At 40.5% G+C, this 26,770-nt stretch overlaps 1 protein-coding gene across 1 annotated transcript in view; it reads left to right on the forward strand.

The window, feature by feature from the left end:
* F13A1 (coagulation factor XIII A chain) overlaps nucleotides 1-26,770 on the forward strand; it is an 88,708-nt gene that overhangs the window by 37,319 nt on the left and 24,619 nt on the right. Inside the window, exons 5-8 of the mRNA XM_077810680.1 lie at nucleotides 8,125-8,243; nucleotides 12,870-12,977; nucleotides 16,281-16,455; nucleotides 21,530-21,668. Coding sequence (XP_077666806.1) covers nucleotides 8,125-8,243; nucleotides 12,870-12,977; nucleotides 16,281-16,455; nucleotides 21,530-21,668 — 541 coding nt within the window. The remainder of the gene's footprint in view (nucleotides 1-8,124; nucleotides 8,244-12,869; nucleotides 12,978-16,280; nucleotides 16,456-21,529; nucleotides 21,669-26,770) is intronic.

Consider the following 26,770-nt stretch of genomic DNA (forward strand, 5'->3'; position numbering starts at 1 on the left):
CAGTCTAGATCCGTGGTTTTCAACCTGTGGTCCGCAGACCCCTAGGGATCTACAGGTAAGTCTAAGATTTTCAAAGGGGTCGGTGCCTCCAAATGAAAACCACTGGTCTATATCATCACAATGGTCCCTTCTGACCTTGGAAGCTATGACTGTCTATGGGCAACTCATAAGGCTCTGCCATGGGGGAAAGAAACTCCTAATACTATGCAAGTACACAGATCCATTATGAATCCACAACAGTACAACAACACGTAAGCAGCTGATCCCAGAGTTTCCTGGATAACTTTGTGCTGAGTATGCTACCTCTTTTGGTCTGTTACTTACACGTACTCCATTCTATATATGCAGCCAATGACCCTTTTTACCTGTTTGGATATTGCTTTGTATTTTTTCAAGTCACAGCCCTTGATGACTGTGACAGGTTCAGTTTTCTGCACATCCAAGGGTGTGATTTCATTTTGATCTCTATTTGTTTATGGTCACATGTTTCTAAATAGTTTTGACTATTACACTTATTTTTCTCTGGCGTGCTTGTGCAAGCAAATGAGATAAAATGCCCCTCCTTCCTTTGTACCCTGAAAAAAGAAATGTGTGAAATGGATCAACCAATGTGTATAAAAACTCAGCATCTTAAATATAATCCTTGATTAGCAAAGTGAGCAGTGGTATGAAGATCTCATAGGCTGACTTGCTTGGTTAATAGATAACCTTTGGGTGAAATACACCATTTAAAATGAGAAAAGAATGACCTGAATATATGGGAGTGTTTTTACACTGATTAGAAGACAAGATTTGTCTGTTTCACTAGCAGCTTTCTGGCTCATTGTTTTGAAGACATGTCTGTGTTTCTGGATGAGATTCATTCAAAGACAAAAGTGAAATATTTGTGTCCTTCCTGGATAGCACCTTTTGTTACAAGAGTTCAGCTTTGTTGTACCTTTCTGGTTTTCATAGTCTGCTGTTTCAGGACAAGTATGTATATATCAGTCAAGCTAGAGAGAGGTTCTGGAGCTGCTGGCTTTAAAAGTCATTGGATTCTCTCATACGAATCTCCCACTTTAGATGTATGACTAATCACCCATCAGACTTTATTAATTCAGTTACATTACTTCTAGGGCCTGACCCTGCAATATGATGAGTGCTTTCAATTCAAGCTCTCACCACACTACAGGATGAAGAGGTTTTTTACATACTTAGGTAAACCATGTGCCTTTAGTAATCTTAGATCCGAATACCATGAGCCTGATTTCAGGAGGTGCTGAGCTCCCATAGCTTTTCTTGGTCTAAGTTAGCAATGAGAGCTCAGCTCAGGTTCAGGCTCTACGTATAGGGCTATACAGTGTATTCAGTCAAGCTGAAAACTTCCCTGGCTGAAGTAATGCATTTCACCCATTACAGCTTTTTGCTAACTGAGCAGTGCATTTAAGATGTTGGGGTTATACACATTTTTGCTGCTCTAATTACAAATTTCTTCTGCTCATCCTTGAATATATGATATATAATTTGAGGATTAGGTATAAATGGACGGCCCTGAACTGCTCACATAAACTATTGTGAATCCAATTTTGTGCCATAGGAAGTTTCCCCTAGATTTGCAATTGCGGGTCAGATTTGAATTACTATGGTTATGTCTATCCTGCACACTCCTTACAGCAGCATGTAGAGTACATCCTGTGCATGCCCCTGCAGCCTGGGTCTCAATAGCAGTGTGGACAGTAAGGCACTACTTAGGCAAGTAGATTAAAGACATGTCAGAGCCTTAAGGTATATACTAGGTCTGTCAATTAATCACAGTTAACTCATGCGATTAACTAAAAAAAAATTAATCACGATTAAAAAAATTAATCGCGATTAATCGCACTTATTACAATAGAACACCAATTGAAATTTATTAAATATTTTGGATGTTTTTCTACATTTTCAGTATTGATTTCAATTACAACACAGAATACAAAGTGTACACTGCTCACTTTATATTATTATTTTTATTACAAATATATGCACTCTAAAAGCGATAAAAGAAATAGTATTTTTCAATTCACCTCATACAAGTACTGCAGTGCAATCTCTTTATCGTGAAAGTGTAACTTACAAATGCATTTTTTTTTGTTACAGAACTGCACTCAAAAACAAAACAGTGTAAAACTTTAGAGCCTACAAGTCCTCTCAGTCCTACTTATTCTGTCAATCGCTAAGACAAACAAGTTTGTTTACATTGACAGGAGATACTGCTGCCTGCTTCTTGTTTACAATGTCACCTGAAAGTGAGAATGGGTGTTCACATGGCACTTTTGTAGCCAGGGTTGCAAGGTATTTACATGCCACATATGTTAAACATTCATATGCCCCATCATGCTTTGGCCACCATTTGAGAGGACATGCTTCCATGCTCATGATGCTCATTAAGAAAATAATGTGTCAATTACATTTGTGACTGTACTCCTTGTGGGGAGAATTGTATGTCCCCTGCTCTGTTTTACCCGCATTCTGCATATATTTCATGTTATAGCGGTCTCGGATGATGACCCAGCACATGTTGTTCATTTTAAGAACACTTTCACAGCAGATTTGACAAAACACAAAGAAGATGTGAGATTTCTAAAAATAGCTACAGCACTTGACCCAAGGTTTAAGAATCTGAAGTGCCACCAAAATCTGAGAGGGACGAGATGTGGAGCATGCTTTTAGAAGTCTTAAAAGAACAACACTCTGATGAGGAAACTACAGAAAACAAATCACCAAAAAAGAAAATCAACCTTCTGCTGGTGGCATCTGACTCAGATAATGAAAATGAACATGTGTCAGTCCGCACTGCTTTGGATCGTTATCAAGCAGAACCCATCATCAGCATGGACACATGTCCTCTAGAATGGTGGTTGAAGCATGAAGGGACATATGAATCCTTAGCGCATCTGCCACGTAAATATCTTGCAACGCCAGCTACAACAGTGCTATGCGAACACCTGTTTTCACTTTCAGGTGACATTGTAAACAAGAAGCAAGTAGGACTGAGTGGATTTGCAGGCTCTAAAGTTTTACATTGTTTTATTTTTGAACGCAGTTTTTTTTGTACATAATTTTACATTTGTAAGTTCAACTTTCATGATAAAGAGATTGCACTACAGTACTTGTCTGAGGTGAATTGAAAAATACAATTTATTTTGTTTTTTACAGTGCAAAAATTTGTAATAAAAAATAAATATTAAGTGAGCACTGTACACTTTGTATTCTGTTATAATTGAAATTAATATCTTTGAAAACGTAGTAAACATCAAAAAATATTTAAAATAAATGGTATTCTATTGTTGTTTAACAGCGCGATTAATCTCGCAATTTTTTTAATCGTGCAATTAATCACAATTTTTTAAATCACTTGACAGCCCTAGTGTATACCCTACACTGCTCTCTGTGTGACCAAGCAGTGCCCACCATGCCTACATTGCTATTTTTAGCAGTGTAGTGTCCTGCTTCCTCCCCACTGCTGGAGCCTTCCCCTGCCTCAGTGAAAGGCTCTTGCGGCGGGGGAAAGGCTTGTTCATCTCCCTGCAATCAGAGCCTTTCCCCACTGCCTCCCCCACCCCCAGAGCCATTCACTGAAGGGTAGCTATACACCTCAGTGGCGGTGACATGTAGTGTAGACATACCTTAAGTGTCATCGATTTCAGAAAGGTGAAATTCACCCAAAGTCCCTAATTTACCGCTCCCGTGGTGTAGATGGGTTCTGACTGCTAATCCGGCTCAGAGGCTAGAGTAGCAGCCCTAGGGGATGGGGAAGTGCACTGCATTTGGCCATGTGTTGGGTAGATTTTGCAGGCACACATACTAACCCTTGCTTACTCTGGGCCCTGGGCTTTAGGAGTAGAAGCCTTGGGGGCCATTTGGTTACAGGGAGGCACAACAGTGCTAGAGCTCCCCAGGGCTCATGGAAAGTGCTTGTTGATGCGCCCTTTAAACATCTTCTGTATTTTCCACAGTATGCATCCGATGAAGCGAGCTGTAGCTCACAAAAGCTTATGCTCAAATAAATTGGTTAGTCTCTAAGGTGCCACAAGTACTCCTTTTCCTTTAAAGGGAGGCAACCTAGGCTCTCACCTGTGCAGTGGGTCAGCTCCACGGGGACATGACTCCCACCTCCTCCCTGCCCTCTTGGGAGAGACTAGACTCTCTCAGGAAGTGTTAGCAGAGGGCATTTCCTGTGCTCAGGAGGGTAAAGGGTATGCTACTATGGCACATATATTAGGGGGACAAGGCGGGAGGGCCTTCCTGTGGACTTTCCTTGCTTGATCTCACAAAGGAGCCAACCCTTTAGCTGCATTACTTCATTCAGACTGAGTGTATTTCACCCTTACTAATCTTCATACAGGTAAAATACAGGCAATTAAACGTAGTACTTTTTTTCTAGAATTGCTAGATTTTATTTATTTCCAAGGTAAAACCTAATTAGTAGAATTAATGGAATCCTCCTGTTCATCAGATCTGTAGTTCCACTAGCACAGAATAATTTTGGAATTGTACTACCTGCAGAGTGCTTAGAATCAAAGTAACTCACAAATGTCTCCTGTTTTCTTCTCAACAGAGCCAGTGGTACTGAAAGCTATCAAAAATCAAAGCAGTTGGTTTCTAGGGCCTATTTCAACTTTTCAGTGAAAGCAGAGATCCTTTTCTCGGTTTAATAAAATACAAATATTTAAAACAAAAACAGAATGGCAAAGGATTTAATCCATCTTCATCTGATTTTTGCAACGATTACATAATCTGCAAATAACAAAGACAGGCGAATTGATATCCAAAAGATCAACGGATATTTTTATTCTGTGAAAGGAAATATCTGCTGTCATGAAACCATAGGCTATCTCTACTGAATGAGTAAATTATCAGTAAAGATGGAAGAAAATGCAATTTTCATTCCCTTAAATGTTCCCTCTCCACCCATTTTTTACAAAGGTATTTTAATAAAATGCAAAGGTCAATGAGTAAATATGTACAGTAGCTCAATCTGCAAATTATGCAAATCAACACCAATCAAATAGGCTATAGAAACCTTATGATCTGTGAAGTATGCAACGGTATTGGCAAAGTGCTATGCAGCAGTTGTTCAGAGCTAGGAATCAGAAATTGAAAAACTCACTTGACAAGCTACTTCCTTAGGGTCAGAGTCTCAGCTCATATAAGACAATGGAACTGTTTCAGTTTATGCCATCTGAAGATCTCTCTTGAACTTTTAAATCTATATTGGTAACCTCTGAATCAAAAACCATGATCCTCTACTGCCTGAGCTAAAAGACCCAGGTCCCCTGATAGGCAGGGCCGTCCTTACCCATATGCAAAGCACGCAGCTGTGCTGCTCCAGCCCCTGCTCCTGCTCCGCCCTGCCCCTTCCCCGCCCCCACTCCCCTGAGCTCGGCAGCTGGGCTGGGCCTGCACTCACCAGCGGCGGGAGTGCAGCAACCCGGCCTCAGCCGCACCGCTTGTGAGTGCTGAGGGTGGTTCCCCCCTACCCCCCCCAAGCCAGCTCCGCCCCCCTCCCCCCGCGGAGGCCTGGGGCCCCATCCCCCGCTCCCCCCCATGGGGGTGCTGCATAGGGCCCCAGAATTGCTAGGGACAGCCCTGCTGATAGGGTACGTTTACACGCTATTCAAGGGTGTGATTTGCAGCTCAGGTAGGCACAATTTGCTAGCTTTAATCTACCTAGCATGCTAAAAATGGCAGTAAAGATATGGCTGGGCAGGCTTCGGCGTGGCCCATACAAGCCCGCCTGGTCCTCTGGGTACACGTACCCGTGTTGCTAGGCTGCATTGAAGCCTGTGCAGCCATATCTTCATGTCTATTTTCTGTCATGCTCGCTAGATTAAAGCTAGCATGAGTGTGCCTACTGGAGTTACAGTCACACCTTCACTTGCAATGTAGCTGTACCCTCATTTCCTAGCCAGTAGCAAGTTCATAAACCTGTCTGTGGGTGGCCGAGCCATTAGAGCAGGGGTTCTTGCAACAAATTTTTTGGTGGCCTCAGTGTGCGGCCACCAACTCTTCCTGGTGGCTGCACTGACTCTTTTTTCCCTAAAATTATTTTTTTCTCCTAAAGTGAATTAATATGCACATATATACATCCAAATCATTGTAATTTATTTATGTAAGGTTTGGGATTTTTTTTGCAGACTCAATAATAAAAATCATGCATAGTTATTTCTATTCTTTACTGAACCTAACAGAATAGAAACACAAATAAGGTGAACTGGAGTACTTGAGGCACCTTAGAGACTAACAGATTTATTTGAGCATAAGCTTTCGTAGGCTACAGCTCACTTCATCGGATGCATGCTGTGGAAAATACAGGAGGATGATTTTATATTATATCATATTATATATGATTTTACGGAAAACATGAAACAATGGGTGTTATCATACACACTATAATGGGAGTGATCAGTTAAGGTGAGCTATTACCAGCAGGAGAGAAAAAAAACCTTTTGTAGTGATAATCAAGATGGACCATTTCCAGCAGTTGACAAGAACATGTGAGGAACAGTAGGGGTGAGGGGGAATAAACATAGGGAAATAGTTTTACTTTGTGTAATGACACATCCACTCCCAGCCTTTATTCAAGTCTAATTTAATGGTGTCTAGTTTGCAAATTAATTCCAATTCAGCAGTCTCTCTTCACAAACAAGGTGCTTTGCACATTCTTGTCTTTTTTATTATTGTTTGGTAAAAGTGGTTGTCTGTGTAACAACTATGAAGTAAATTTAATGGTGTCTAGTTTGCAAATTAAGGCTTTGACATAATAGAAGTCAAAATAATAATAAAAAACATATCTAGGTGGCTTGGGTCTGGGGAGTGGAGTGGTGGGGAGGGGAGACACAACTGCAGCTGGCCCAGAGCTCCTCTGGACGAGGGCGGGGCGCTCCGGGCTTCGACCAGCCCAGGGCTCCTCTGGGCAGGTGTGGGAGCCAAGATTTCACCCCAAGTTTCAACCCAAGCTTTATGGACAGTTTTATGGACAAATTACAAATTTTTAAAATGGAAATACATATCCTATTTAAAGAGCTTCAAAACTATAGGTTATTTAAAATAAACTGTTTAGTCCACTCTACCCTGTTACTCGTTTTTGATGGCACAACGGAGAGCCACCGGCACAGTGGTGACACAGCATAGTTTCATACTTGCCTCGTTTCACAATACCACAAACCATTATTCCATTTCATTTAATATCTGTGGCTGTGCTTTTATTTTATTGCATAGGACACATGATTTCGGTTGCCATTACATTATATCTCTGAGCCTCCAGTCTTGCAAGCCCTAACACATGGGAGGCAGATCCTCAGCTGGTGTGTCGTAACTCCACTGAAGTCAACAGAACTAAGTCAGTTTACCCCGATGATCTGCCAATGTTTACCTTTAAGCATGTGAGAGTCCCATTGACTTCAATGGAATTGTTCATGTGTTTTAAACCTGTGAAAGAGTGTTTGCAGGCTCAAGGTCTATCTGCTCTTGATTGAGATGAGATCAATTTAGAAAAGATTTCTTAAAATATTTTCGACAAAGTACTCTTCAACTTATTTTCCTCTTTGAAAGGTAAGTATTTCCTGGCCAAATGTACAATAATGCCCATATTTACAGGAAAAGAATCCAAACCCCTTAGCTAATACGAGGGAAAACCTGCACTCCAAATTCTGTAATCATTTTTTAAGGCAGTACAGATTTTTCTTTAACTTGCTTGACACTGAGCTATTTTCCATTAACGTTAATGGGTTTGAAATTGTTGGTCTTTGATCTGTTTTGCAGAAGTGCGTCATGGTGCTCAGCCTTTTAAATTAGTGATGCACAGTAATCATAAAATAGTTGATAAGATGTGACATTTTAATCATGCTTTACAGATCCCACTAAAAACAGTCAGGAGTTGTCAGCATTTTTCATCTTGCATACTTTTAAGTTGTATGTCTGATTTCTAACTGTGATTGCTCTAATTATTATTGTTATTATTTCTATTGGAAGAAATAACGTTATGCCTTGTGAACAAAAGACACTTTTCATTTAAGATGACTAGAATACAGTAGCTTTAAGATCTGTCCACTATAAAAACAAAGTAGCTGTATTAATGGTTACTGTGTGTAAATTCTGATGCAGAGGATTCTGTGTTTCTGGATGATGAGAAGGAAAGGGAAGAGTATGTCCTGAATGACCTTGGTGTTGTTTTCCATGGAGACATCAACAGTATAAAATCCAGAAGCTGGAATTATGGTCAGGTGAGCCCTTTAGAATTTCTCTGGCTGGCCCAAGTAGTACTCTGCAAGTTAGTTTAATTGATACCAGATTGTAGGCTCTCGAGTGCATTATCACTCTCTTTCTGAGAAACACAGTGGGCATCATTTTAACATTGCATGAAGTGGGTATATATCTAATCCAGACAAGTAATTCCTTATCTAATATTTAAAGGGCTAGTTTTAGGGGTATATTTCAGATATTGAGAGGCTGTCCATTGAGAGTTAAAGTCATTTGCTGACAGTTCTGAAATGCACCAGTATATCTTCTGCTGCATTATTGCCTCTCCAGGATCAAACCAGTTGGCTCAAGAGAAAAGGGGGACAATGATTTTAAGCATTTATTTAAAAAAAAATTAAATAGCCCTCAAATGTTGTATAATACAATGCCGGGCATAGTTTGTACCTTTTTCTCTTCTTCTCTTTAGTTCTAGCAGCTCAATGGAAATAAGTATCCTCTTCTCACACATTATCCTGACACAGGCTGTGAGGGTTCTTAAAACTTTTTCTGTTATAAAATTTGTTGGATTTTTTTAAAAATAGTTCTGGATTATGGAACTTTCCTAACGTAAACACTGATTTCCCTGTGAGAAGTTGCGTGGGTTGATTTTTCTCCTCTTCCCCTCACTCCTCTCAAACGCTTGGCTGTTTATCCACGGATATGTTGGTTGTTCCATGTACCTGTGTCATGTACTTTCATTTTTTCATTTAAACCCGGAGGCCACAACTTTCTCCACTGTTGTGTACCATTTGCTGTCCTTTTCCTTTAGTGAAACACAGGTGGAACTTGGGTGAAAGTGATTTCGATCATTGAAGTTCTACAGGCAGAATAAGCTACTCAAGGCAATGGAAATCAGGCCTGGAAAGTGTACTGATGGGCTCCTAATTTTCAACCAAATGAAGTGTACAATGTTTCTTAACTTTCACAATTGACTCTCATTTGGGTATTGCCCAATATTCGGTCACTTGGAAAAATGTTGTTTTCTAAATTTGTGGTTTAATTGAGGAATCATGGATTTTAGAAACGAAGAACATGGGTGGGAGTGAATTACAGTGCAGGCAGGCACTATGCACAGATAGGACCATAGGGGGGTGTTGGGAAGAAATGAGGCCATATTTGCAGTATTGGTGGTTTGGTTTGTATATAGAGAATAGTGATATTTTATATCCTACAAGCATGTTTCAAGCACTGCTCATTTGGATATTTTGCTCAAACTGAAAGTTTTAAAATGGGAGGTGAAGTTCCAAAACAGGATCACTAGGTGCTGGGGAGATTGTGGCTGCCATTTTAGAAATGGGTAGCACCATTTAGGAAAGTAAGAGAGTGGGTGGGGGCAGGAAAAGCGGAACCAGGAAGAACAATAGAGGGAATCAGCCACTGGGAATAAAAGAGTATGGGGAAACAATTGTACCCTTCATCATGATACCGATTTCCGCCCTGTATTGAGTAAATTGCTAGTCACTCAGAAAAGCCCAACCCACAGGGAATATGGGGAAAATCAAGGTTTGGAAGAGATCTGGGCAGAAAGGGTACTATGCGCAGAAAACTAGGCAGCTCAGATTTACAGTGATTTTCATGCTTTTTGCAATAAAGTTATGATTGGGTCCTCAAATTTGTCTACATACAAAGTTGCACCAGCTTAATTTAAGGCGTGATTTTTAAAAAATATATGGATTTAGTTTAACTGGCACAACAGGCCTATAGACAGTCTTATCTTGGTTTAAACCAGCTTTTATTTCAGTTTAGCATATGTCAATTAGAAACAAGTTTAACTGAAACTGAAATAAGAGGGTCCGCACAGGGGTTTGCCCTGGTTTAACTAAACCAGTGCAAATCTGTGTGTAGACAAGATCTCTGCGTCTGTTTATTCTTCCCCAGCTTTGTTTTCATGTAGCAGTTGCATTCCTTGCAGCCGTTTCTCCAAACTGCTCTGCCAAAACAGCTCAGTCTTGAATCCAGCTTTTAATTATTTTTGTCCTTGGCTGTCTCGAGCAGAGAGTGACTGCTTTATGCTGTATGGGCCAAATTCAGCAGTATTCTCTGGATACTTGGCACTGCTATGGCAATGCAAAAGCAGCCATTCACTTCCCACATTTTGGAGATCTTCAGATTTTGTGTTTTGCTTCAGGTCCATCTCTTGCTAGACAGCAGTTGAATGCAAGACTTGAAGACATGACATTGAGTTTGATGTAGTTTTTGCAAAATAACTGGCATAGAAGGTGGAGAAGTATAGGTCTAGCCTGGTTTATGGCTGCTTTGAGCTGCTCTAGTGATGCAAAGCCACCAGAGTATACTGGTGGCCATTTATCCCTTCTCTTGTCCGTTTAACCCAGTGTGGTAAACCCAGGACAAACAGCTACAAAAGGGGGGTAGTAATTAGTCCCAGTGGATTAAAAGGCCCCTCCCTATCCACTGAGGAGAGAGAACCACAGGGCAATAAGGTTCAGCTGGAAAAGGGGTTGCTAGAGAACCAATTAGGTTCAGCTGACTCCAACTACTTGGGACTTTTTTAAACCCTCCCCTGGGTGGTAGGAGGGAGAGAGTGAGGGAGTGAGAAGAGCAGGGAAGTTGCTAGTAGGCTGTTTGCAGTAAGACACCAGACCTTCCCAGTAGGGAGGCTGCACTTGCTCCCCAGAAGGGAAGGAAAACAAGCACAAGGACTGACTGAGGAGAGGAGTAGCAGGACCCTGTGCCATCTATAAGGATTTGCCTTGCCCCAAACCTGAGTCTCCAAGGCTAAAAAGGACTGAGCCTACTGAGGCAAACAAGGTATTTTGCCACACGAGTTATTTCGCAAACACTTACTATTGTTGTTTGCAGTATTGTAGCCACATTGGTCCCAGGATAATAGACAAGATCAATAGAAGTTGGTCCAATAAAAGATAATACCTCACCCACCTTGTCTCTCTAAATGCATACAATGTCAATTCATAGATTTTTAAGGCCGGGGGGGGCCTTACCACCATGATGACAGCAATTCCTGTGTTTCTCTCTCTCTCTCTCTCTCTCTGCCAGTGAGATTGAGATGGCAAGGGTTTAATGCAGAATATACTTTACTGCATCAAGTGATGACTAGATGCAAATAAAACAGATTTTTGACTTTGGTGAAAGTGACATGTCCTTAGCTCAAGCCAAGAGCAGAGTGAGTTGTAGCAGACAGGACTGGTGCCAGCAGATGTGAGCCAGAGGATTTACATCCTCCGTTGTGAGGATGCTGTTTAGAAAGGGGTGTCTTTAGAGAGCTATCCTTTGTCCAGGATTATTTCCAATACACACCAATAAGATTATTCAATTGATCTCCAGTGCAAACACTCAGTGGATGATATGACTCTGGCATTAGCTCCTTGGGTGGGGAAATGCTGACCTCCCCTGAACTCAGTTTTGCACTCTAAGATTATAACTGATTATTTAATAATGAGTTTCTGTTAAATGCCAAAGAAACTAAATTAGTGCAATTGTGGTTAGTAGAGCCCAGAAGTTGAATGATGATAAATGTACACTGACTTTCTTGGTTGATATTGCATTAGAGAGTGCAACAATATATCAGTACCTTATATAGGTACTGACATAATCCATTCAGTTTTTCTATTTTAGATCAATTAGAAAACAAAACCTTTATAGCATATTTGGTTTTTTTTAAGAAATGGATGCATACTGTGTATAGCACCTTCCCATTGCTCGTATGGAATTAAATGAGTGAGGAAGAGCTTTGTAGTTCATACATTTTGATGTATGTCACAGCCTGCAATAGAAATATAACGTTGTTATATGCATTTTCAGTGAATACAGAAGATGAGCATTTTATTGATGTGCATTTCTCTGTCTCCTTTCCTCTTCCAGGAGACAGTGGTATTTTCTGCTGCTATCCAATTTCTCCTAAGCAAATTGAACTACACCACAGGGCAAGTTATTTGATGATGGATACTGGTCTATGTAGGCACCTCTGCTCCCTATTCATTCCTGTGCTTGTTATTACTGGATTTCAGAAGTGGGAGTCTTTAGACTGTTTTTAAAGAAGACCGCTTTAGGTCACTTGTCATTTTCTTAGTCCAAACCGCATAGGCCAGAACTAATCAATATAATGTACCCGATAGCTAGTTAATTTTAAACACGGGTCCAAGCATATTACTTTTTAAAGTATGGAGACTTTGCCCTAACCTTGGTAAAGCATTCATTGTTCAGCTTTGGGCACTGCAATGGCTATGTCAGAAAGGTCCTCGTAATCAACAGGTCTAGGATCTATGAAGGACACAGAGTTCTCTTTGAATAGATCAGCATTCTTCTTGTTGTTATTAGAACTTCCTATTATATTCTTGATAGCCATTTAAAATGTTATGTAATGTAAAATTGACTTTGTTGCCATAACCTTTAGATGTCTAGATCAGAACTGACTTGAAAGCAAGACTACATTTTCTCACGATGGAACACTTCTTACTCAATGTGGATAATTAGTAAACAAAAAACCCAACAACCCTGTATATCTAAACACTGAACTAAAACATGACCTTGATCAATTTATTGTAGGGGAAAAGAATATTGGCTTCCTATTTGCTTTCTAGAATAAAAACTGAACCAGCCTCTTTTCTTTTTTTCTCTTTCCTTTTATTTAGTTTGAAGAGGGCATTCTGGACGCTTGCCTACACTTGATGGATAGAGCAAAACTAGATCTCTCTGGGCGGGGAGACCCCGTCAAAATCAGTCGCGTTGGATCTGCAGTGGTATGCAACAAAGATAAAGACCTGGAATGTATTGGAAATGACATGTTTTTATTTATTTAATTTTTTATATCTATTTTGAAAGCTGATCTTGAATGACCACTTGAATAGGTGGAATCTCACTTTCTTGTCCCACTGCACTGACCTAGGATCAGATCTCTCTTAGTCTATCCACACGCATGCTGAGTTCTAGAGACCACCATGAATAACGTCTCACTCCAGGAGGGATGATATCTTAGTGTCCGCCCGTCATCTGCGTCTGACACTAGGACCACACTGACGGATGTGCCACTTTCAGACATTGCACTTCTTGATGTGATGGCACTCCACCTGACACCACGCCAGTATCTAGCAGGTCAAATAATTGATAACGTCCATCTTCCCAGAGCAGGGAAGACAATATGGTGGTTAGACTGGGAGTCAGGAGGCCTGGATGTTAATTCCCACTGTGACCTGGCTTTGGTGTTTGGCCTCTGGAAAGTCACTTCACTGTGCCTCAGTTTCTTCATTTGTAAAATGGGGATGATAATTATTTGATCAGGGCTACCAGCAGTGCAAGGTACCCCAAAGGGTGAGAATCATGACCCTGGACCTCCTTCACCATCCAGTAGACCCGAGCCTGTAGGTGGTGGAGCACGCACTCCACCCTGATACAGGATGGAACAGCCCCTGTTAAGGCATGCATGCCCAGTGCTTCTCAGGAGTCCTGCTTGTGCAGGGTGACTCTGCAGTGTCCCTCTTTCCCCTTTCCACCCCCAGCCATTTTCCCCCGGGGTGCATCTTAACAGCCACAGTGTAGCCTTTTAATGACTGGCTATAGCACAGATTAAAGATCAAAATACTGCACTGTCCTTGAAATGTGCCTCTTCCAGTATGTCTCCCACGACAGCGAGCTGGATACAACCCCTCACCCTTTGGTTTTGTCACTGAATACTTACCTTGTTTCATCCCAGGGTTCACAGGATTTTCTAATTAGAAAACAGTAGCTAATCCAACCAAAAGCTTTTAAATGAACATTGTGATTTATTTGGCAAGAGTGTAGTTGCTGTGCATTAACATAATTGAATGGTACATGGTGAATGAGGTTTTTCACACAGCCTCAACTGATTTGGTTCAGATTGCTACTAACTAGGAAATGTATTGCTCATTGACTATCAATTCAGTCATTAATCAGCAAATTCCATGTATAGTCTTACCTGGAGAAAACTTACACAGCAAAATCTTTCTTGTTTTCGTGTGTGCTAGATGCATGCTATTAGATTCAGCTCTAAAAATAACAGTGGACCCATTTCTTCTCTCACACCAATATAAGTCAGGAATAATTGTACGGCAGTCACTGGATTTACACTGGGGTATAAGTGAGAGGCGAATCATGCCCAATATTTCTCGGTAGGATTCAGGGTCACTTAATAGGCTATGTTTCAGAGTAACAGCCGTGTTAGTCTGTATTCGCAGAAAGAAAAGGAGTACTTGTGGCACCTTAGAGACTAACGAATTTATTTTGGCAAGAGTGTAGTTGCTGTGCATTAACATAATTGAATGGTACATGGTGAATGAGGTTTTTCACACAGCCTCAACTGATTTGGTTCAGATTGCTACTAACTAGGAAATGTATTGCTCATTGACTATCAATTCAGTCATTAATCAGCAAATTCCATGTATAGTCTTACCTGGAGAAAACTTACACAGCAAAATCTTTCTTGTTTTCGTGTGTGCTAGATGCATGCTATTAGATTCAGCTCTAAAAATAACAGTGGACCCATTTCTTCTCTCACACCAATATAAGTCAGGAATAATTGTACGGCAGTCACTGGATTTACACTGGGGTATAAGTGAGAGGCGAATCATGCCCAATATTTCTCGGTAGGATTCAGGGTCACTTAATAGGCTATGTTTCAGAGTAACAGCCGTGTTAGTCTGTATTCGCAGAAAGAAAAGGAGTACTTGTGGCACCTTAGAGACTAACGAATTTATTTGAGCTCATGCTCAAATAAATTCGTTAGTCTCTAAGGTGCCACAAGTACTCCTTTTCTTTCTGCTTAATAGGCTATATTCACTTTCCAGTGAGCATGCTTATTAATAGTAAACCATTGAAAACTGCCAATGTATGTATGTTGCATTTTGACTTGACTTCACCTTTCCCCCACTTTCTGGCAAAGAATCACGTGTCTTCGACTTGATTGCTCCTCCTCCCCCTGCTTGAGGATGGTACATCCCCAAGTCCTGCTTCAAGTGTGACACTTCCATGGAGTGTTAAACTACCAGTAGAAAATACACTTCATATAAATGAATAGTCCATGACAAACAAATGACAGCTTAGGATGTCTGTCTCAAAACAGTTCCACCAAATTAATCATTTGGTGACATGATTGAAACTTTGTCATTTGGTTCAATGACATTGGACTAGAGCATTTGACCACCAGTGGGATTTTTCAAAAGAGCCTAAACAGGTTGGGCACCTAACTCCCATTGATTTCAGTGGCACCTAAATGCCTTTGAAAAACTGACCCCCAAGTGACTAAAAGATCTAGGTATTTGGCCAAGTAGTTTAAAGTAGAGAACTAGAAACCAGGAATTCTGAGTCTTAATCCCAGCTCAGACTGATTTAGTGTGTTACCTTGGGCAAGTCAATTATCCTTTCTGTTCTTCTGAAGATGATAAAGAATTTTGAAATTCTTGGATGATAAGAAAAGCACCTCATCTGAAGAAACAACATAATGTGGGAGAGGGTTACAACATTTCTAATACACAGCATAACCTCCCTCCCCCAAAAAGTATTTGTACGAAGGTTGTATAGAAGAGACTGTATAACTTTTTTTTTTACATGTTTATATCTTTTAAATTATTTTATCCATTGTCCTGTGCCACAATGTCCTCATAGCAGGCCACTACCAAAATCCAATGATCTACTTCTTTGTCAACAATGGGAAATGTTTTGGAAACAACTTACATGGTATTCCTAAATTGTAAGGGAAAGAGGCCATTTTGATCATCTAGACTGACCTGCATAACACTGGCTGGAGGACTTCCCTGAATTAATTCCTATTTGAACTAGAGCATATCTTTTAGAAAACCATACAATCTTGATGTACAAATGTTCAGTGATGCAGAATCCTCCATAGAACCTTGGTAAGTTGTTCCAGTGGTTAATTACCCTCACTGCTAAAAAATGTAAAACTTATTTCCGGTCTGAATTTGTCTAGCTGCAACTTCCAACCATTGCATCTAGTTCTACCCTTGTCAATTTTTTGACATACTTAACACAAATCTTAACATATAGATTTATAGAATTTCTTTTTTTGTTAGATCAATGCTAAAGATGATGAGGGAGTGGTTGCTGGCAGTTGGGACAATATTTATGCTTATGGAGTAGTACCGTCAGCCTGGACTGGAAGTGTAGACATCCTGTTGGAATATCATAGCTCTGGTATGCCAGTGCGGTACGGTCAGTGCTGGGTCTTTGCTGGAGTCTTCAATACTTGTAAGTATTTTAAAAAGTGGTATCTTTGTCTAGTGCAGATAGTTTTAGAACTAAGATACTTGTTGAACTACAATGTTCAAGAATAAATAGTAGGGGGTTTTGCCATTACATGGCTAAAACAGACATGCTTTGAACATGCTTGTATGCTTTCAACTTTTGCTTCTCTTTTACGAGAATCTTCTAGCTATTTAAAGTCTGTCTTTTGCATCTAAAATGGCTGGTAAAATTTGTGTTTAGTGATGTGTGGGCAATGGGGGCATGATGGGCATTGGGACAGGTGGAGACTTTGTAAACGTAATAGTCATTGTTTTCCTCTGGAACTCTGAGATGGAAATCATGAATGAGTGATCTCAGTCTAAACCCACTGTGAGCAACTGACCGTATCACAAAGCCATTGCGCTGTATGGTACAACTGACAGTCTCTCTTGGCTCAAGAAAGTTTAATTACTGGAGTACCAAGGATTCTTCTTGGCAAGACTGAGGTGCATTGGCACAGCACCTGTAATATCCTGTGTAACTTGCACTGTCAACACACTTCCTTGGCGTTTGTGAGCCAGCCCTGTGGAGGAAAATACTGGCTTGGTGTATCATGTATCTGGTGCACCAAGAGGTTAAACTAAACAATCAGATCAGAGTTTCAGTGTTGCATAAAAGCAGAGAGGTTCTAAGTTTCATATCCCAGTGAGGGAAAGCAATGCTTGTACGGTCATAACTTTCACTGTCAAGCGAAACTGTAGGAGCATCATACCAAATAATCACTCAACACCGGTTTCAAACTATTAGTCACTAGAGGCCAAGAAAGACATATGCACTGTGAGATAATGTGAATACTCTGCCCATGCCAAGATCTTGGAGTACAGAGTGTTTTCCGTAATTGGGTCCAGGAGGATTATGCCGGTGTACGGGATCCCCTATAGGCTCAAAGCCAGCATAGCAGCTCCTATACCAACGTCCCTGCTACCAGTGTAAGGGGCTTGGCTGGAGTATAAAGGGTATAGCTCGGGTTTCTCTAAACCCCACTGATCCCCAACTTCTCTGTTGGCTCACTAAGATGACTGCCAGCCTGGTGACAGAGTGGCACACAGCCCAGGTTCAGGGGACCATAAAGGACATCTTTGCAACCCCTGAGCATAAACTCTCTGGCCAAAACCAAGGGTCTGGGACTCCATGTTTAAGTTGTTAAGAAGAAATTGAGTAAACAAAATAACCCAATGAAACCTTCTCACTTTTTCTTTGATGTTGTATCCATGACCTATACAGGCACATCAGTTTTCTTTGCAGTGTATTCTTATATCAGTGATGATACCCATACTGGCAGATCTGGAAGTTGCATGATTCATGCACTGAGCAATTACTTAAGATTATGCCTCATTATCTGTTTCTGTTCCATACCTTTTTGCACCTAATAAGACAAGGAAAAACATGGGCCAGACGCTTACCTGCTGTAAATCAGTGTAGTTCTATTGACTTTGGGAGCGATGCTAATTTACATCAACTAGGACTTGGCCCTCCCCAAAGTGTCTGCTGCTGAACAATCTAGGAATATGTGGATTTCTGGAGTGGGTTGATTCCTGTTTGGGAGCAAAAGTAGAGCCAATATACTGTGATTATAGTCAATTCCCCATGGAATTTCAATGACCAGCTGTTTGCAAGTAGTGGTAATCTTAAACAAAGACAGTCAAAGTTTGAGCATTGGCCTGCTAAACCCAGGGTTGTGAGTTCAATCCTTGAGGGGGCCATTTGGGGCAAAAATTGGGGATTGGTCCTGCTTTGAGCAGGGGGTTGGACTAGATGACCTCCTGAGGTCCCTTCCAGTCCTGATATTCTATGATTCAGAGACCATTCCGCTCTGAGAGCTCCAGCTAATTGCTGGAGGAAGACCTGAAAAGTTTTTGAAAATATTTGTTCCCTTTTGATTTTTGCAGTAGAAATTCAGGTCCTGTCTAGCATGCAAGATTGTATGGCCTTGTTAACAGTCAGTTGTTCCTTAAAATTTCTCAGCATTGTACTGCCCCTGGTACAGCTCCAAAAGTAGTAGCCATGGTGGGATCTCTAGTATAGACAAAAATGTGTGCTATAGCCCTGATCATAGCACGAATAGCCAGTGGAGAATTAAGCCTCTTAAACTGCGAGGGTTGCCAATCTTCCACCTTTGACAAGCACAAAATTCGCTATTCCTGCTCACTGACTCCCCAAACAAAAGTAAAAATTCTGTTTTATAAAGTGCAGCAGCCAGAAAGCTAGACCCAAAACAATGAAGTTCTATTATTATGGAATGGTTCTGACAAGAAAGATACGTCCAAAACCTCCATTTCTGAATATTGAGGGGTGTGTGTGTGTGTATCTTTAGTTTAGATATACGTCTCTTCATCTGAAACGCACACACTGTACCAAATACCTTACTTATATCAGGACTAGCAGGACTCCAATACAACCCTATCTTCTACATGCTTCGAGTATTGTGATCATGCCACTGCTGGTAGGTACCACCAGTCATTTGAAATTCCTATAGCCATTAGATGATGCTTTTTGCCCGCTCACCCTCGCACCTCGTCCTGCAGTACACCAAAAACCTCCTCCATTGCAGACATACCGTTATACACAGCGGGCCAAATTTTGCCGTCTGAACCACAGGTGCACAGCTCCCATTGGGACTGATTCATTTCTGCATTCCTCTAGCTCAGTGGTTCCCAAACAGGGGGTTCTTGGGGGAAAAAAATTCCCTAATGGCAGACAGCGCTGTCCTTAGGGACCCTGGGTAGTACGGGGCCATAAGCCTTTAGCTCCTGGACTTCCAAGAGCTAAGCAGATCAAAGCAAGCATATTTATCCCACTGAGGAGATTTAAACTTCAAGACTCCTTATAAGAAATGGAAAGGGAGGTAGATTTTTTTTGCTGTTTTTAAAATTAAATACTCAGCTAGTATTGTTTTTAAAATTATGATGAAGAACAAGTTTAAGCTTTGTTGTAATGTGTGTTCTTTGCCTGGACTGCTCAAGACATGAATGCTTGTGTAGGAGGAACTCTTTGGGTTGGCTTCTTAAATACCTTCATGCTGTTTCACATCTGATACTCCTTGATGAAAGCCTTGTCTTATAACAGGCTTATTCAAAGCGATACAAGCTATGAAAGTGAGATCTTGGAAGAGTGTTGCCATTTTCATAATGTAATAAAAATACTGTAATGATCATAATAAATAATAGTGTGTAATAAACATGTCATAAAAACAAATTTCATATTTCCAAGATCATTGCTTTTATAATTTATACTCGGGTCAAGGAGAAAATCCCTGGAAATATTCATTTTTAGCAGGGGGTCTGCAAGACTTGACATTTTAATGAAAGGGGTTCACAGGTTGTTAAAGTTTGGGAACCACTGGTCTAGCTATACCCTATTTATAAAACTGAAGTAATGCAGTGTAGATTCAGGGCCACCTGTATTCAGTAGGAGACACATGTGCATCCTAGGGCAGAATCTGTCAAGGTAGGCCTACTAACATACCAAGTGCAGTTAGAGATCTAGCATTCATTGTTGTTACGAAGCCAGATGACAAACAAAAAAAATGGATGATTAGCAAGTTATAACGCTGGGCAGTGGCATATCTAGCATATAGCTGCTTACATGAAAAGGAGCCACTGCGAATGAGCGTCAAGATGACAGTGAATAGGGGGATGGCTAATTCAGCTAAAATAATTGCTTTGAGTTTTGAGTTATTTGAAGCTTGTAACATTTTATGACTGCAACTGCAACCAATCCAGTTTTCCAAGATTACCATACTGATTCAAGACAATCATCTGTTTTAAAATGCTAAAACATTCTGGAGAAAAGTAAACTAAGTCATTGATCTTAAAATAGCCAGATGAATTATTTCCAATGAGCCCCAAAGGCGCTCATGTGCTGGAAGTCTGGGAAGGCATTGGAATGAAATTTAATCTATAGGTATGTATGAGATCCATGCATCCAGGTAATTTGTCATCAAACAATTTAAAACATATGTGTGTTGTTGCTCTTTATTGAAAGTCACAGCAGTGACGTTAGCCTACATAGCACCATAGAGGGCAGTCCAAACTTTTCCACTGAAATTGTTTTGTAACAGTAAATTGGGTTTTCAACCCCTTCCCCTCCCCAAAACAGTATCTGCCTCCTGTGGAAACGTTTGGCTTTTCATCAAAAAAATTAAGAACAAAAAAGCTCGTCTGAAAATCGAAATATTCAATTCAAAAATGCTGCCGCAGTGTCTCATGGAAGTTGTTGTTCAGATGCCTCAGACCCCCTCCCGCCCCCAATTCTTCTCTGAGAGCTGTGCGTCCCTGGTTGGACTCCCATCTCCTGTGCTATACCATGGCCATGGGACTCCCATGATGCACTGTACCAGCTGAACAAGAGTGTTAACCTGACTACATCTTAGCTTTCCCATCCGTAAAAATAGAGATAACAATTACATGCTTCACTGAGATGTTCTAGGATTGAATGCATTTTTTTAATTCACTGTGAGATCATCTAATAAAAGGTGATTACAGAAGTTCAAAGTATTATTAGTGAGCGATTGGTACAAAATATGTAATGTGCTTTGTTTAAATTCTCTAACCCTGACACTTGTAAATAATTCAGTTTTCTTTCTCAATATCGATTTCTGTTATATTTTTTGGATTCTCTAGGTTCCTCCAAATGTAACACTGGAAAATTCCAACTAAACTTAAAGAAACCTTCTAACAGTGGCCCTTCTAATAAAGTCTTCCATTCACTTCAAAGCTTATCACTGCTGGAAGGACCAGTGTTTACCCTCTATTGTGTCTTAGTTTTTTGGGAAGCCTGACTGTTACTTTTTTTCATGTGCTAAAGGCAGACTATGTGTGGGGAGCGGCTGGAGGGGCCGGGGGTTGTTTTACAAATGGAAAGCATTGAAAGAATAAAGGCCCAGATGATCTTTCCATCCTCCCACCCTGCTTCCACCTGAAGTATACCTGTAATCTCCTCCAATCTATCTACCCATTCTATCTACTCATCCTCTTGCCAATATATTATCGTATTGCCTCAAATCATCCTTTTCATTTCCTTTCTCTTTCCACTCCAGTTCTGAGGTGCATAGGGATACCTGGAAGAATTGTTACCAATTATTCCTCTGCCCATGATAACAATGCCAATTTACAACTGGATGTCTTTGTAGATGAAGAAGGGAAAATGGACTCCAAACTCACAAAAGACTCAATCTGGTGAGCTGTCCCAGCAAACCTGTCTTCTCTGTGCACATAAAACATGACAGATGATCAAGGTTTCGTATGTCTCTGCTATTCTATTTAGAGAATACTGCTAGATTATCGAAAGACGTAGTTGCAAACTGTGGAATAAAAGCTAGTTAATAAATAGGGCAAGGAATGTAAACTGTTCAACATGGAAAAAGGCAAGGGATCAGTTCAAGAGTCAGCATTCAATATACCACGCATATAAGCAACTTGGAAGAAAGGGTGAATACCTAAGTGGCAATAATTGCTGAACTCTAGAAAACCTAACAGAGGGCCCAATCTTGCTAGGTGTTGGGTATCTCCAATTTTGCTTGGAGGATTTCATAGCTTGGATTTAAGTCCTGATCTAATGTCCATTGAAGTCATGGGAAATTTTCTGTTGCTTTTGATAGTTTCCTATTTGCATGTTTTATTTAAATTTGGTACCTGCATCCAGAGCTGCAGATGGGAAAACTTTAAAATAAATCAGATACATTTTTAAAAGATATAGGACAGGACTCTTTAATACTTCGATTAGCTTTATAAAAATAACAAGATATCGGATCACTATATTGTTTGACCCAAGACCTTCTTAGGTTTGCAGAAGACAATTCTGCTGTTTTCTCCCTCCAACTTTCCCATTCTCCTGTCTGGAGTGAGAAGAGCAATATATATTGATTAAGTTCTACATTCAGCAGAAATGATCTGTGGATTACCATACCACAACATCTCTCTTTCTGTGGAGCAATGATTCTGCCTTCTATATACATTCCTACATTCAGTAGATTCTTGTTCTGCCCACTGTTAATATTCCTGATTTGTGTGAATGATTTCTTCACCTCATCGGTAGAATAATATTCATTCATCAGGATGCTTCATTAACAATCCAAGATCTGGATTCTTTATAACATAAAAACTGGAACAAATCTACTGTCCTGAGGACAAAAAGACTGAGCCTATTATAATTGCAGCCCTGATGTCATCTCCATGAGTTCCATTGTCAGGGGGGAAGGATCCAGGTTTTGGAATCTATGTAAGAATTACATGTCAATTTCCAAGGAAAAATTCTCTTTCATGATAGCATAAGTCAGTGCATCTCACAGAACCACCCATATGCCATCCTATATAAATTGCACAGAAAACAAATAGCTCTGTATCTAGAGAGACAAGGTGGGTGAGATAATATCCTGGGACCGGCACAGCTACAACAACATTACGTAGTTCTGTGTCTGTAATATACCTATTTTGAAGCCTATACTTTGTGATCCCAGGGTTCCAAAATTCAAATTTAGCATTTACTCTAATGACCAGAAGACAATATAACATTTCTGTAGGTATGATTCTCCTGCAACTTACACTGGTATAAATTGAGAGTAACTCTACTGAAGATACAGTGGTGTATAACTGATGTGAGAGAAGAATCAGGCCCTTTGTATATAGTCAAGTATGTTAGTCTCTGAGGTGCCACAAGTACTCCTTTTTCTTTTTGCGAATATAGACTAGCACGGCTGCTACTCTGAAACCTGCAGTATGTTAGACGCTCTACTAACAGCTTCACCAAGCTCTTTTCCCCCATGTACTCAAAGTCATATTTGTCTTAACCACTTGTGACTTTTTCCTTTTCATTTCCCTACCATTTTTCAATATTTTTCACTTCATTTAATAATTGTTCAGTTTCTCCTCTGAAGCTGGGGACAGATTCTGAGCGGGTGTAAATAGACGAAGCTCCATTGAAGTCAAGGGAACTGTGCCAATTCACTTGAGCTGAGGAACTGGCCCGCAGTGTTTTACACCCCACATTTTATATACCTCTTTCTTTGTCTTGATTACTTTGGGCTTCCTTGTTCATCTCTTTCTCCTCATAATGTATTTATTGCTACATGGTGCATATAACCCCTTGGGCGTACATTAATTTATCTTACAGCACTTCCCATTTCTCCTTTGTGTCCTTTCTTTTCATTACCTTGTACCACTCTGTGGTAGCTCTAACTCAGACTTTAAATGGTTTGTGTCTTATCCTTGATGTTATTTCAGTACAGCTTTTTATTTTTTTTAAGACGACATGTTCAAGGTATTTATAACAATTTTTGAAAAAAATGTCTTGACTTTTCTTTTTTAATTTATTTATAATCCCTAGGCAACTGGAAGTTAGGATCTCTTTCCTTTATGAACGTCTACAGCAGTTGACTATTTTATTCCCTGGAGCTGCAAAAGATGGATCTGTGTTCCTATTTCTAGCACTGCCAGAATTCAGGGATGTTTGGATCCAGGATTTTTGTTCAGACCCATCTCTAGGCGTGGGGCTGCACCCAAGTGCTTGGCATCTGATATGCATTTACTTATTTTTAGAAAAAAGCATTTTTTCCCAGGATGAAAACATATATAAAGAATTACACAGACTTTTCCAGAAGTTATTTTTAAGAACTTGGTCAGATTACTGTCATTATTGACTGCTTCTCCTTACTTTAGTTTTTTTTAATTATGTACAGACACGTAAGGAATATACCTTGAAGGGATCTTACTATTGTGCCTTGATCCTAGTATGATCTCCAATCAGGCAGAGCCCTGTTAAAATCAATGAGGCTCCATGTGGGTGCAGGAGCTTCTTCCATGCCAAGCTCACTGTAGGATGGAGGCCTGAGTAGAGATCCCTTCTGAGGTGTTGAACTCCAATCTTCCAGGCTCCACCCTCTCTCTAACTCCAAAACCAAATTTCTTGTGGTGTGGAAGACATTCTTCAGTGCTATACTCAATCCTAATGTCCTTTCTCATCCAATATGTCCCTAACCATATGAGCCCTGTAAAGTACTCTTCTTAAATTGTCTGCCAGGCATAAAAGTCTGCCACCTGGTCATTTTTTATTAGTTTTTCTATCATTTTGTTTAGTCTCTGGCTGGTTTAGATATAAGAGCTACAACTTCAGTTTAAATAATTGTCTATATATAGGGCCAGACCCTCAGCTGCTAGTAGGCGGCGTAGCTCTATTGAAGTCAATAGAACAGTGCCCACTTGCACCAGCCAAGCATGTGGCCCAGTATGTTTTGGAGCTGGAAGGAACTTTAGATTATGTTTTAGGGATGGAAGAATCCCCCCAAATCTGGGGAAGCACAAGTGAATATCTATTTATCCATCCTCACCCAATGTCATCATACTTATTTATCATTTGTATTGCAGTAGCATATATAAATCTCAATCCCATTGTGCCAGGCATTATACAAACAAAAAAACAGTCCCCGCCACAGAGCTTACAGTCAAGTTATTACATTGCAGTGTCTACTCACCAAATAAGATTAGTTTCATTCATGGCCTCCTCCCCTCTGTTTTTTACCTTCTGTCCTTTGGTCACACTCAAAACCAAGAACATCTGAGTTTGATTCAAAGTTGGATTTTAAGTGCTTCAGGGCAGAGATTGTCTCTTCTCACATGGCATCATCATAACTTTCAAAAACCCACCTACCAGACAGTGGTTCACCAAAGACTCTATGAGAATGACTCACTACGCCGCATTCAGCAGTATCAAAAATTCTAGTTGTGTGCGTCACTTTTCTTGAATAATTCTTTTTCTGTAGTCCTGCTTCATTAACTCTCCTAACTGACAAGTTTTTCCCTGATCCAAGCATTTATTTCTGCTTTGAAATGTCTTGTTAGACAAGCCTCAGAGCCCACTGACTCCTCTACATTTCTGTTTTTTTCACCTATTACTAATGAAATGGTCGGAGTTTAACAATCCATTCTGGCTGCAATTTTATTGCTAATATTGCATGGATTAGGGAAGTATCAGTGGCTACCCAGATGTAATTTCATTCATATCTGCTGGCAGGATACACATAATTTGCAAAGAAAATTGCTACTTTCTCCTCCCCCGTTTTTGTCAATAACAAAATTCAAACACTTGGTTGACTCTTGAAGCTGTTGCAAGAAACTCGTGTTGGGTTTTTTTCCTCCTTGTTTGTGCTCTCCCTTGAGCTCTAATAAAATTTCAGAAAGAAAGTTACAAGAGCCATCTTTCTCGTTAGGGTGGTTCATCTTTGAAACATTCTCGACAGATTGTAAATAAGATGACCTGGTGGTGTTTTTCAAGCACCCAGCCAAGTGAGGGCATTTCAAGTCTGTGCTTAAACTAATCACTTAAATGCCTTCGAACATAACGCATGTAGCTCATGGAACAGCACTTGGCAGGGGTGCTGGAACAATTGGTATAGTGGGGGTGCTGAGAGCCATTGAACCAAGCTGCAAACCCTGGATATAATAGAAACCACTTCAAGCCAGGGGGTGCAGCAGAACCCCCAGCACCCCTAGTTCCCAGATCCATGGAACTTGGTCCTGTGGAGATATGACCTCTAACATGGGCAACCATAGCACGTGAGTCTGTGAACGAATTAGAAACTAAGAGAGCTGGGCCTATTTTTTGCTTACATGGAAAACCTCCAAGGAAAACTTAGCACCATGACACTGATGATTCAGTTGGGGTCTCTCTACCTTCTGCAGTATTACCAAGGGAGAGTTGGAAAATTCTAACAAAGTAAATTGCTTTTTGCATATTTTTTTAAAGTTAGACCTAATCATTGAAAGGGACCTCTACAGATCATCTAGTCGATGACTCATGGCAGGACTAAGTTTATCTAGACCATCCCTGACAGGTGTTTGTCTAACCTGCTCTTAAAAAACTCCAGTGATTTAGATTCTACAACCTCCCTATGCAATTTATTCCAGTGCTTAACCTTCCTGACAGTTAGTAAGTTTTTCCTAATGTCCAACTTAAATCACCGTTGCTGCAATTTAAGCTCATTGCTTCTTGTCTTATCCTCAGAGGTCAACGACAACAATTTTTCTCCCATTCTCTTGTAACAACCTTTTAATTACTTGAAAATTGTTAGTATGTCCCCTCTCAGTCTTCTCTTCTCCAGACTGAACTAACCCCATTTTTTCAATCTTCCCTCATAGGCTAAGTTCCCTGTAAGCTGCTCAGCTGCGCAGCATCCTTCTTAGCACCACACAGGCGCTCAGGAAACCCACCTGGGGGAGGGGCATCTCCCCAGGCCCAGACATAGCCTGGCCCCCAACTCTGCTGCACCTGGGGCACCCGGACCGGC

The sequence above is a fragment of the Eretmochelys imbricata genome, chromosome 2 (assembly GCF_965152235.1).
Source record: "Eretmochelys imbricata isolate rEreImb1 chromosome 2, rEreImb1.hap1, whole genome shotgun sequence".
In the NCBI taxonomy this organism is placed as follows: domain Eukaryota; kingdom Metazoa; phylum Chordata; order Testudines; family Cheloniidae; genus Eretmochelys; species Eretmochelys imbricata.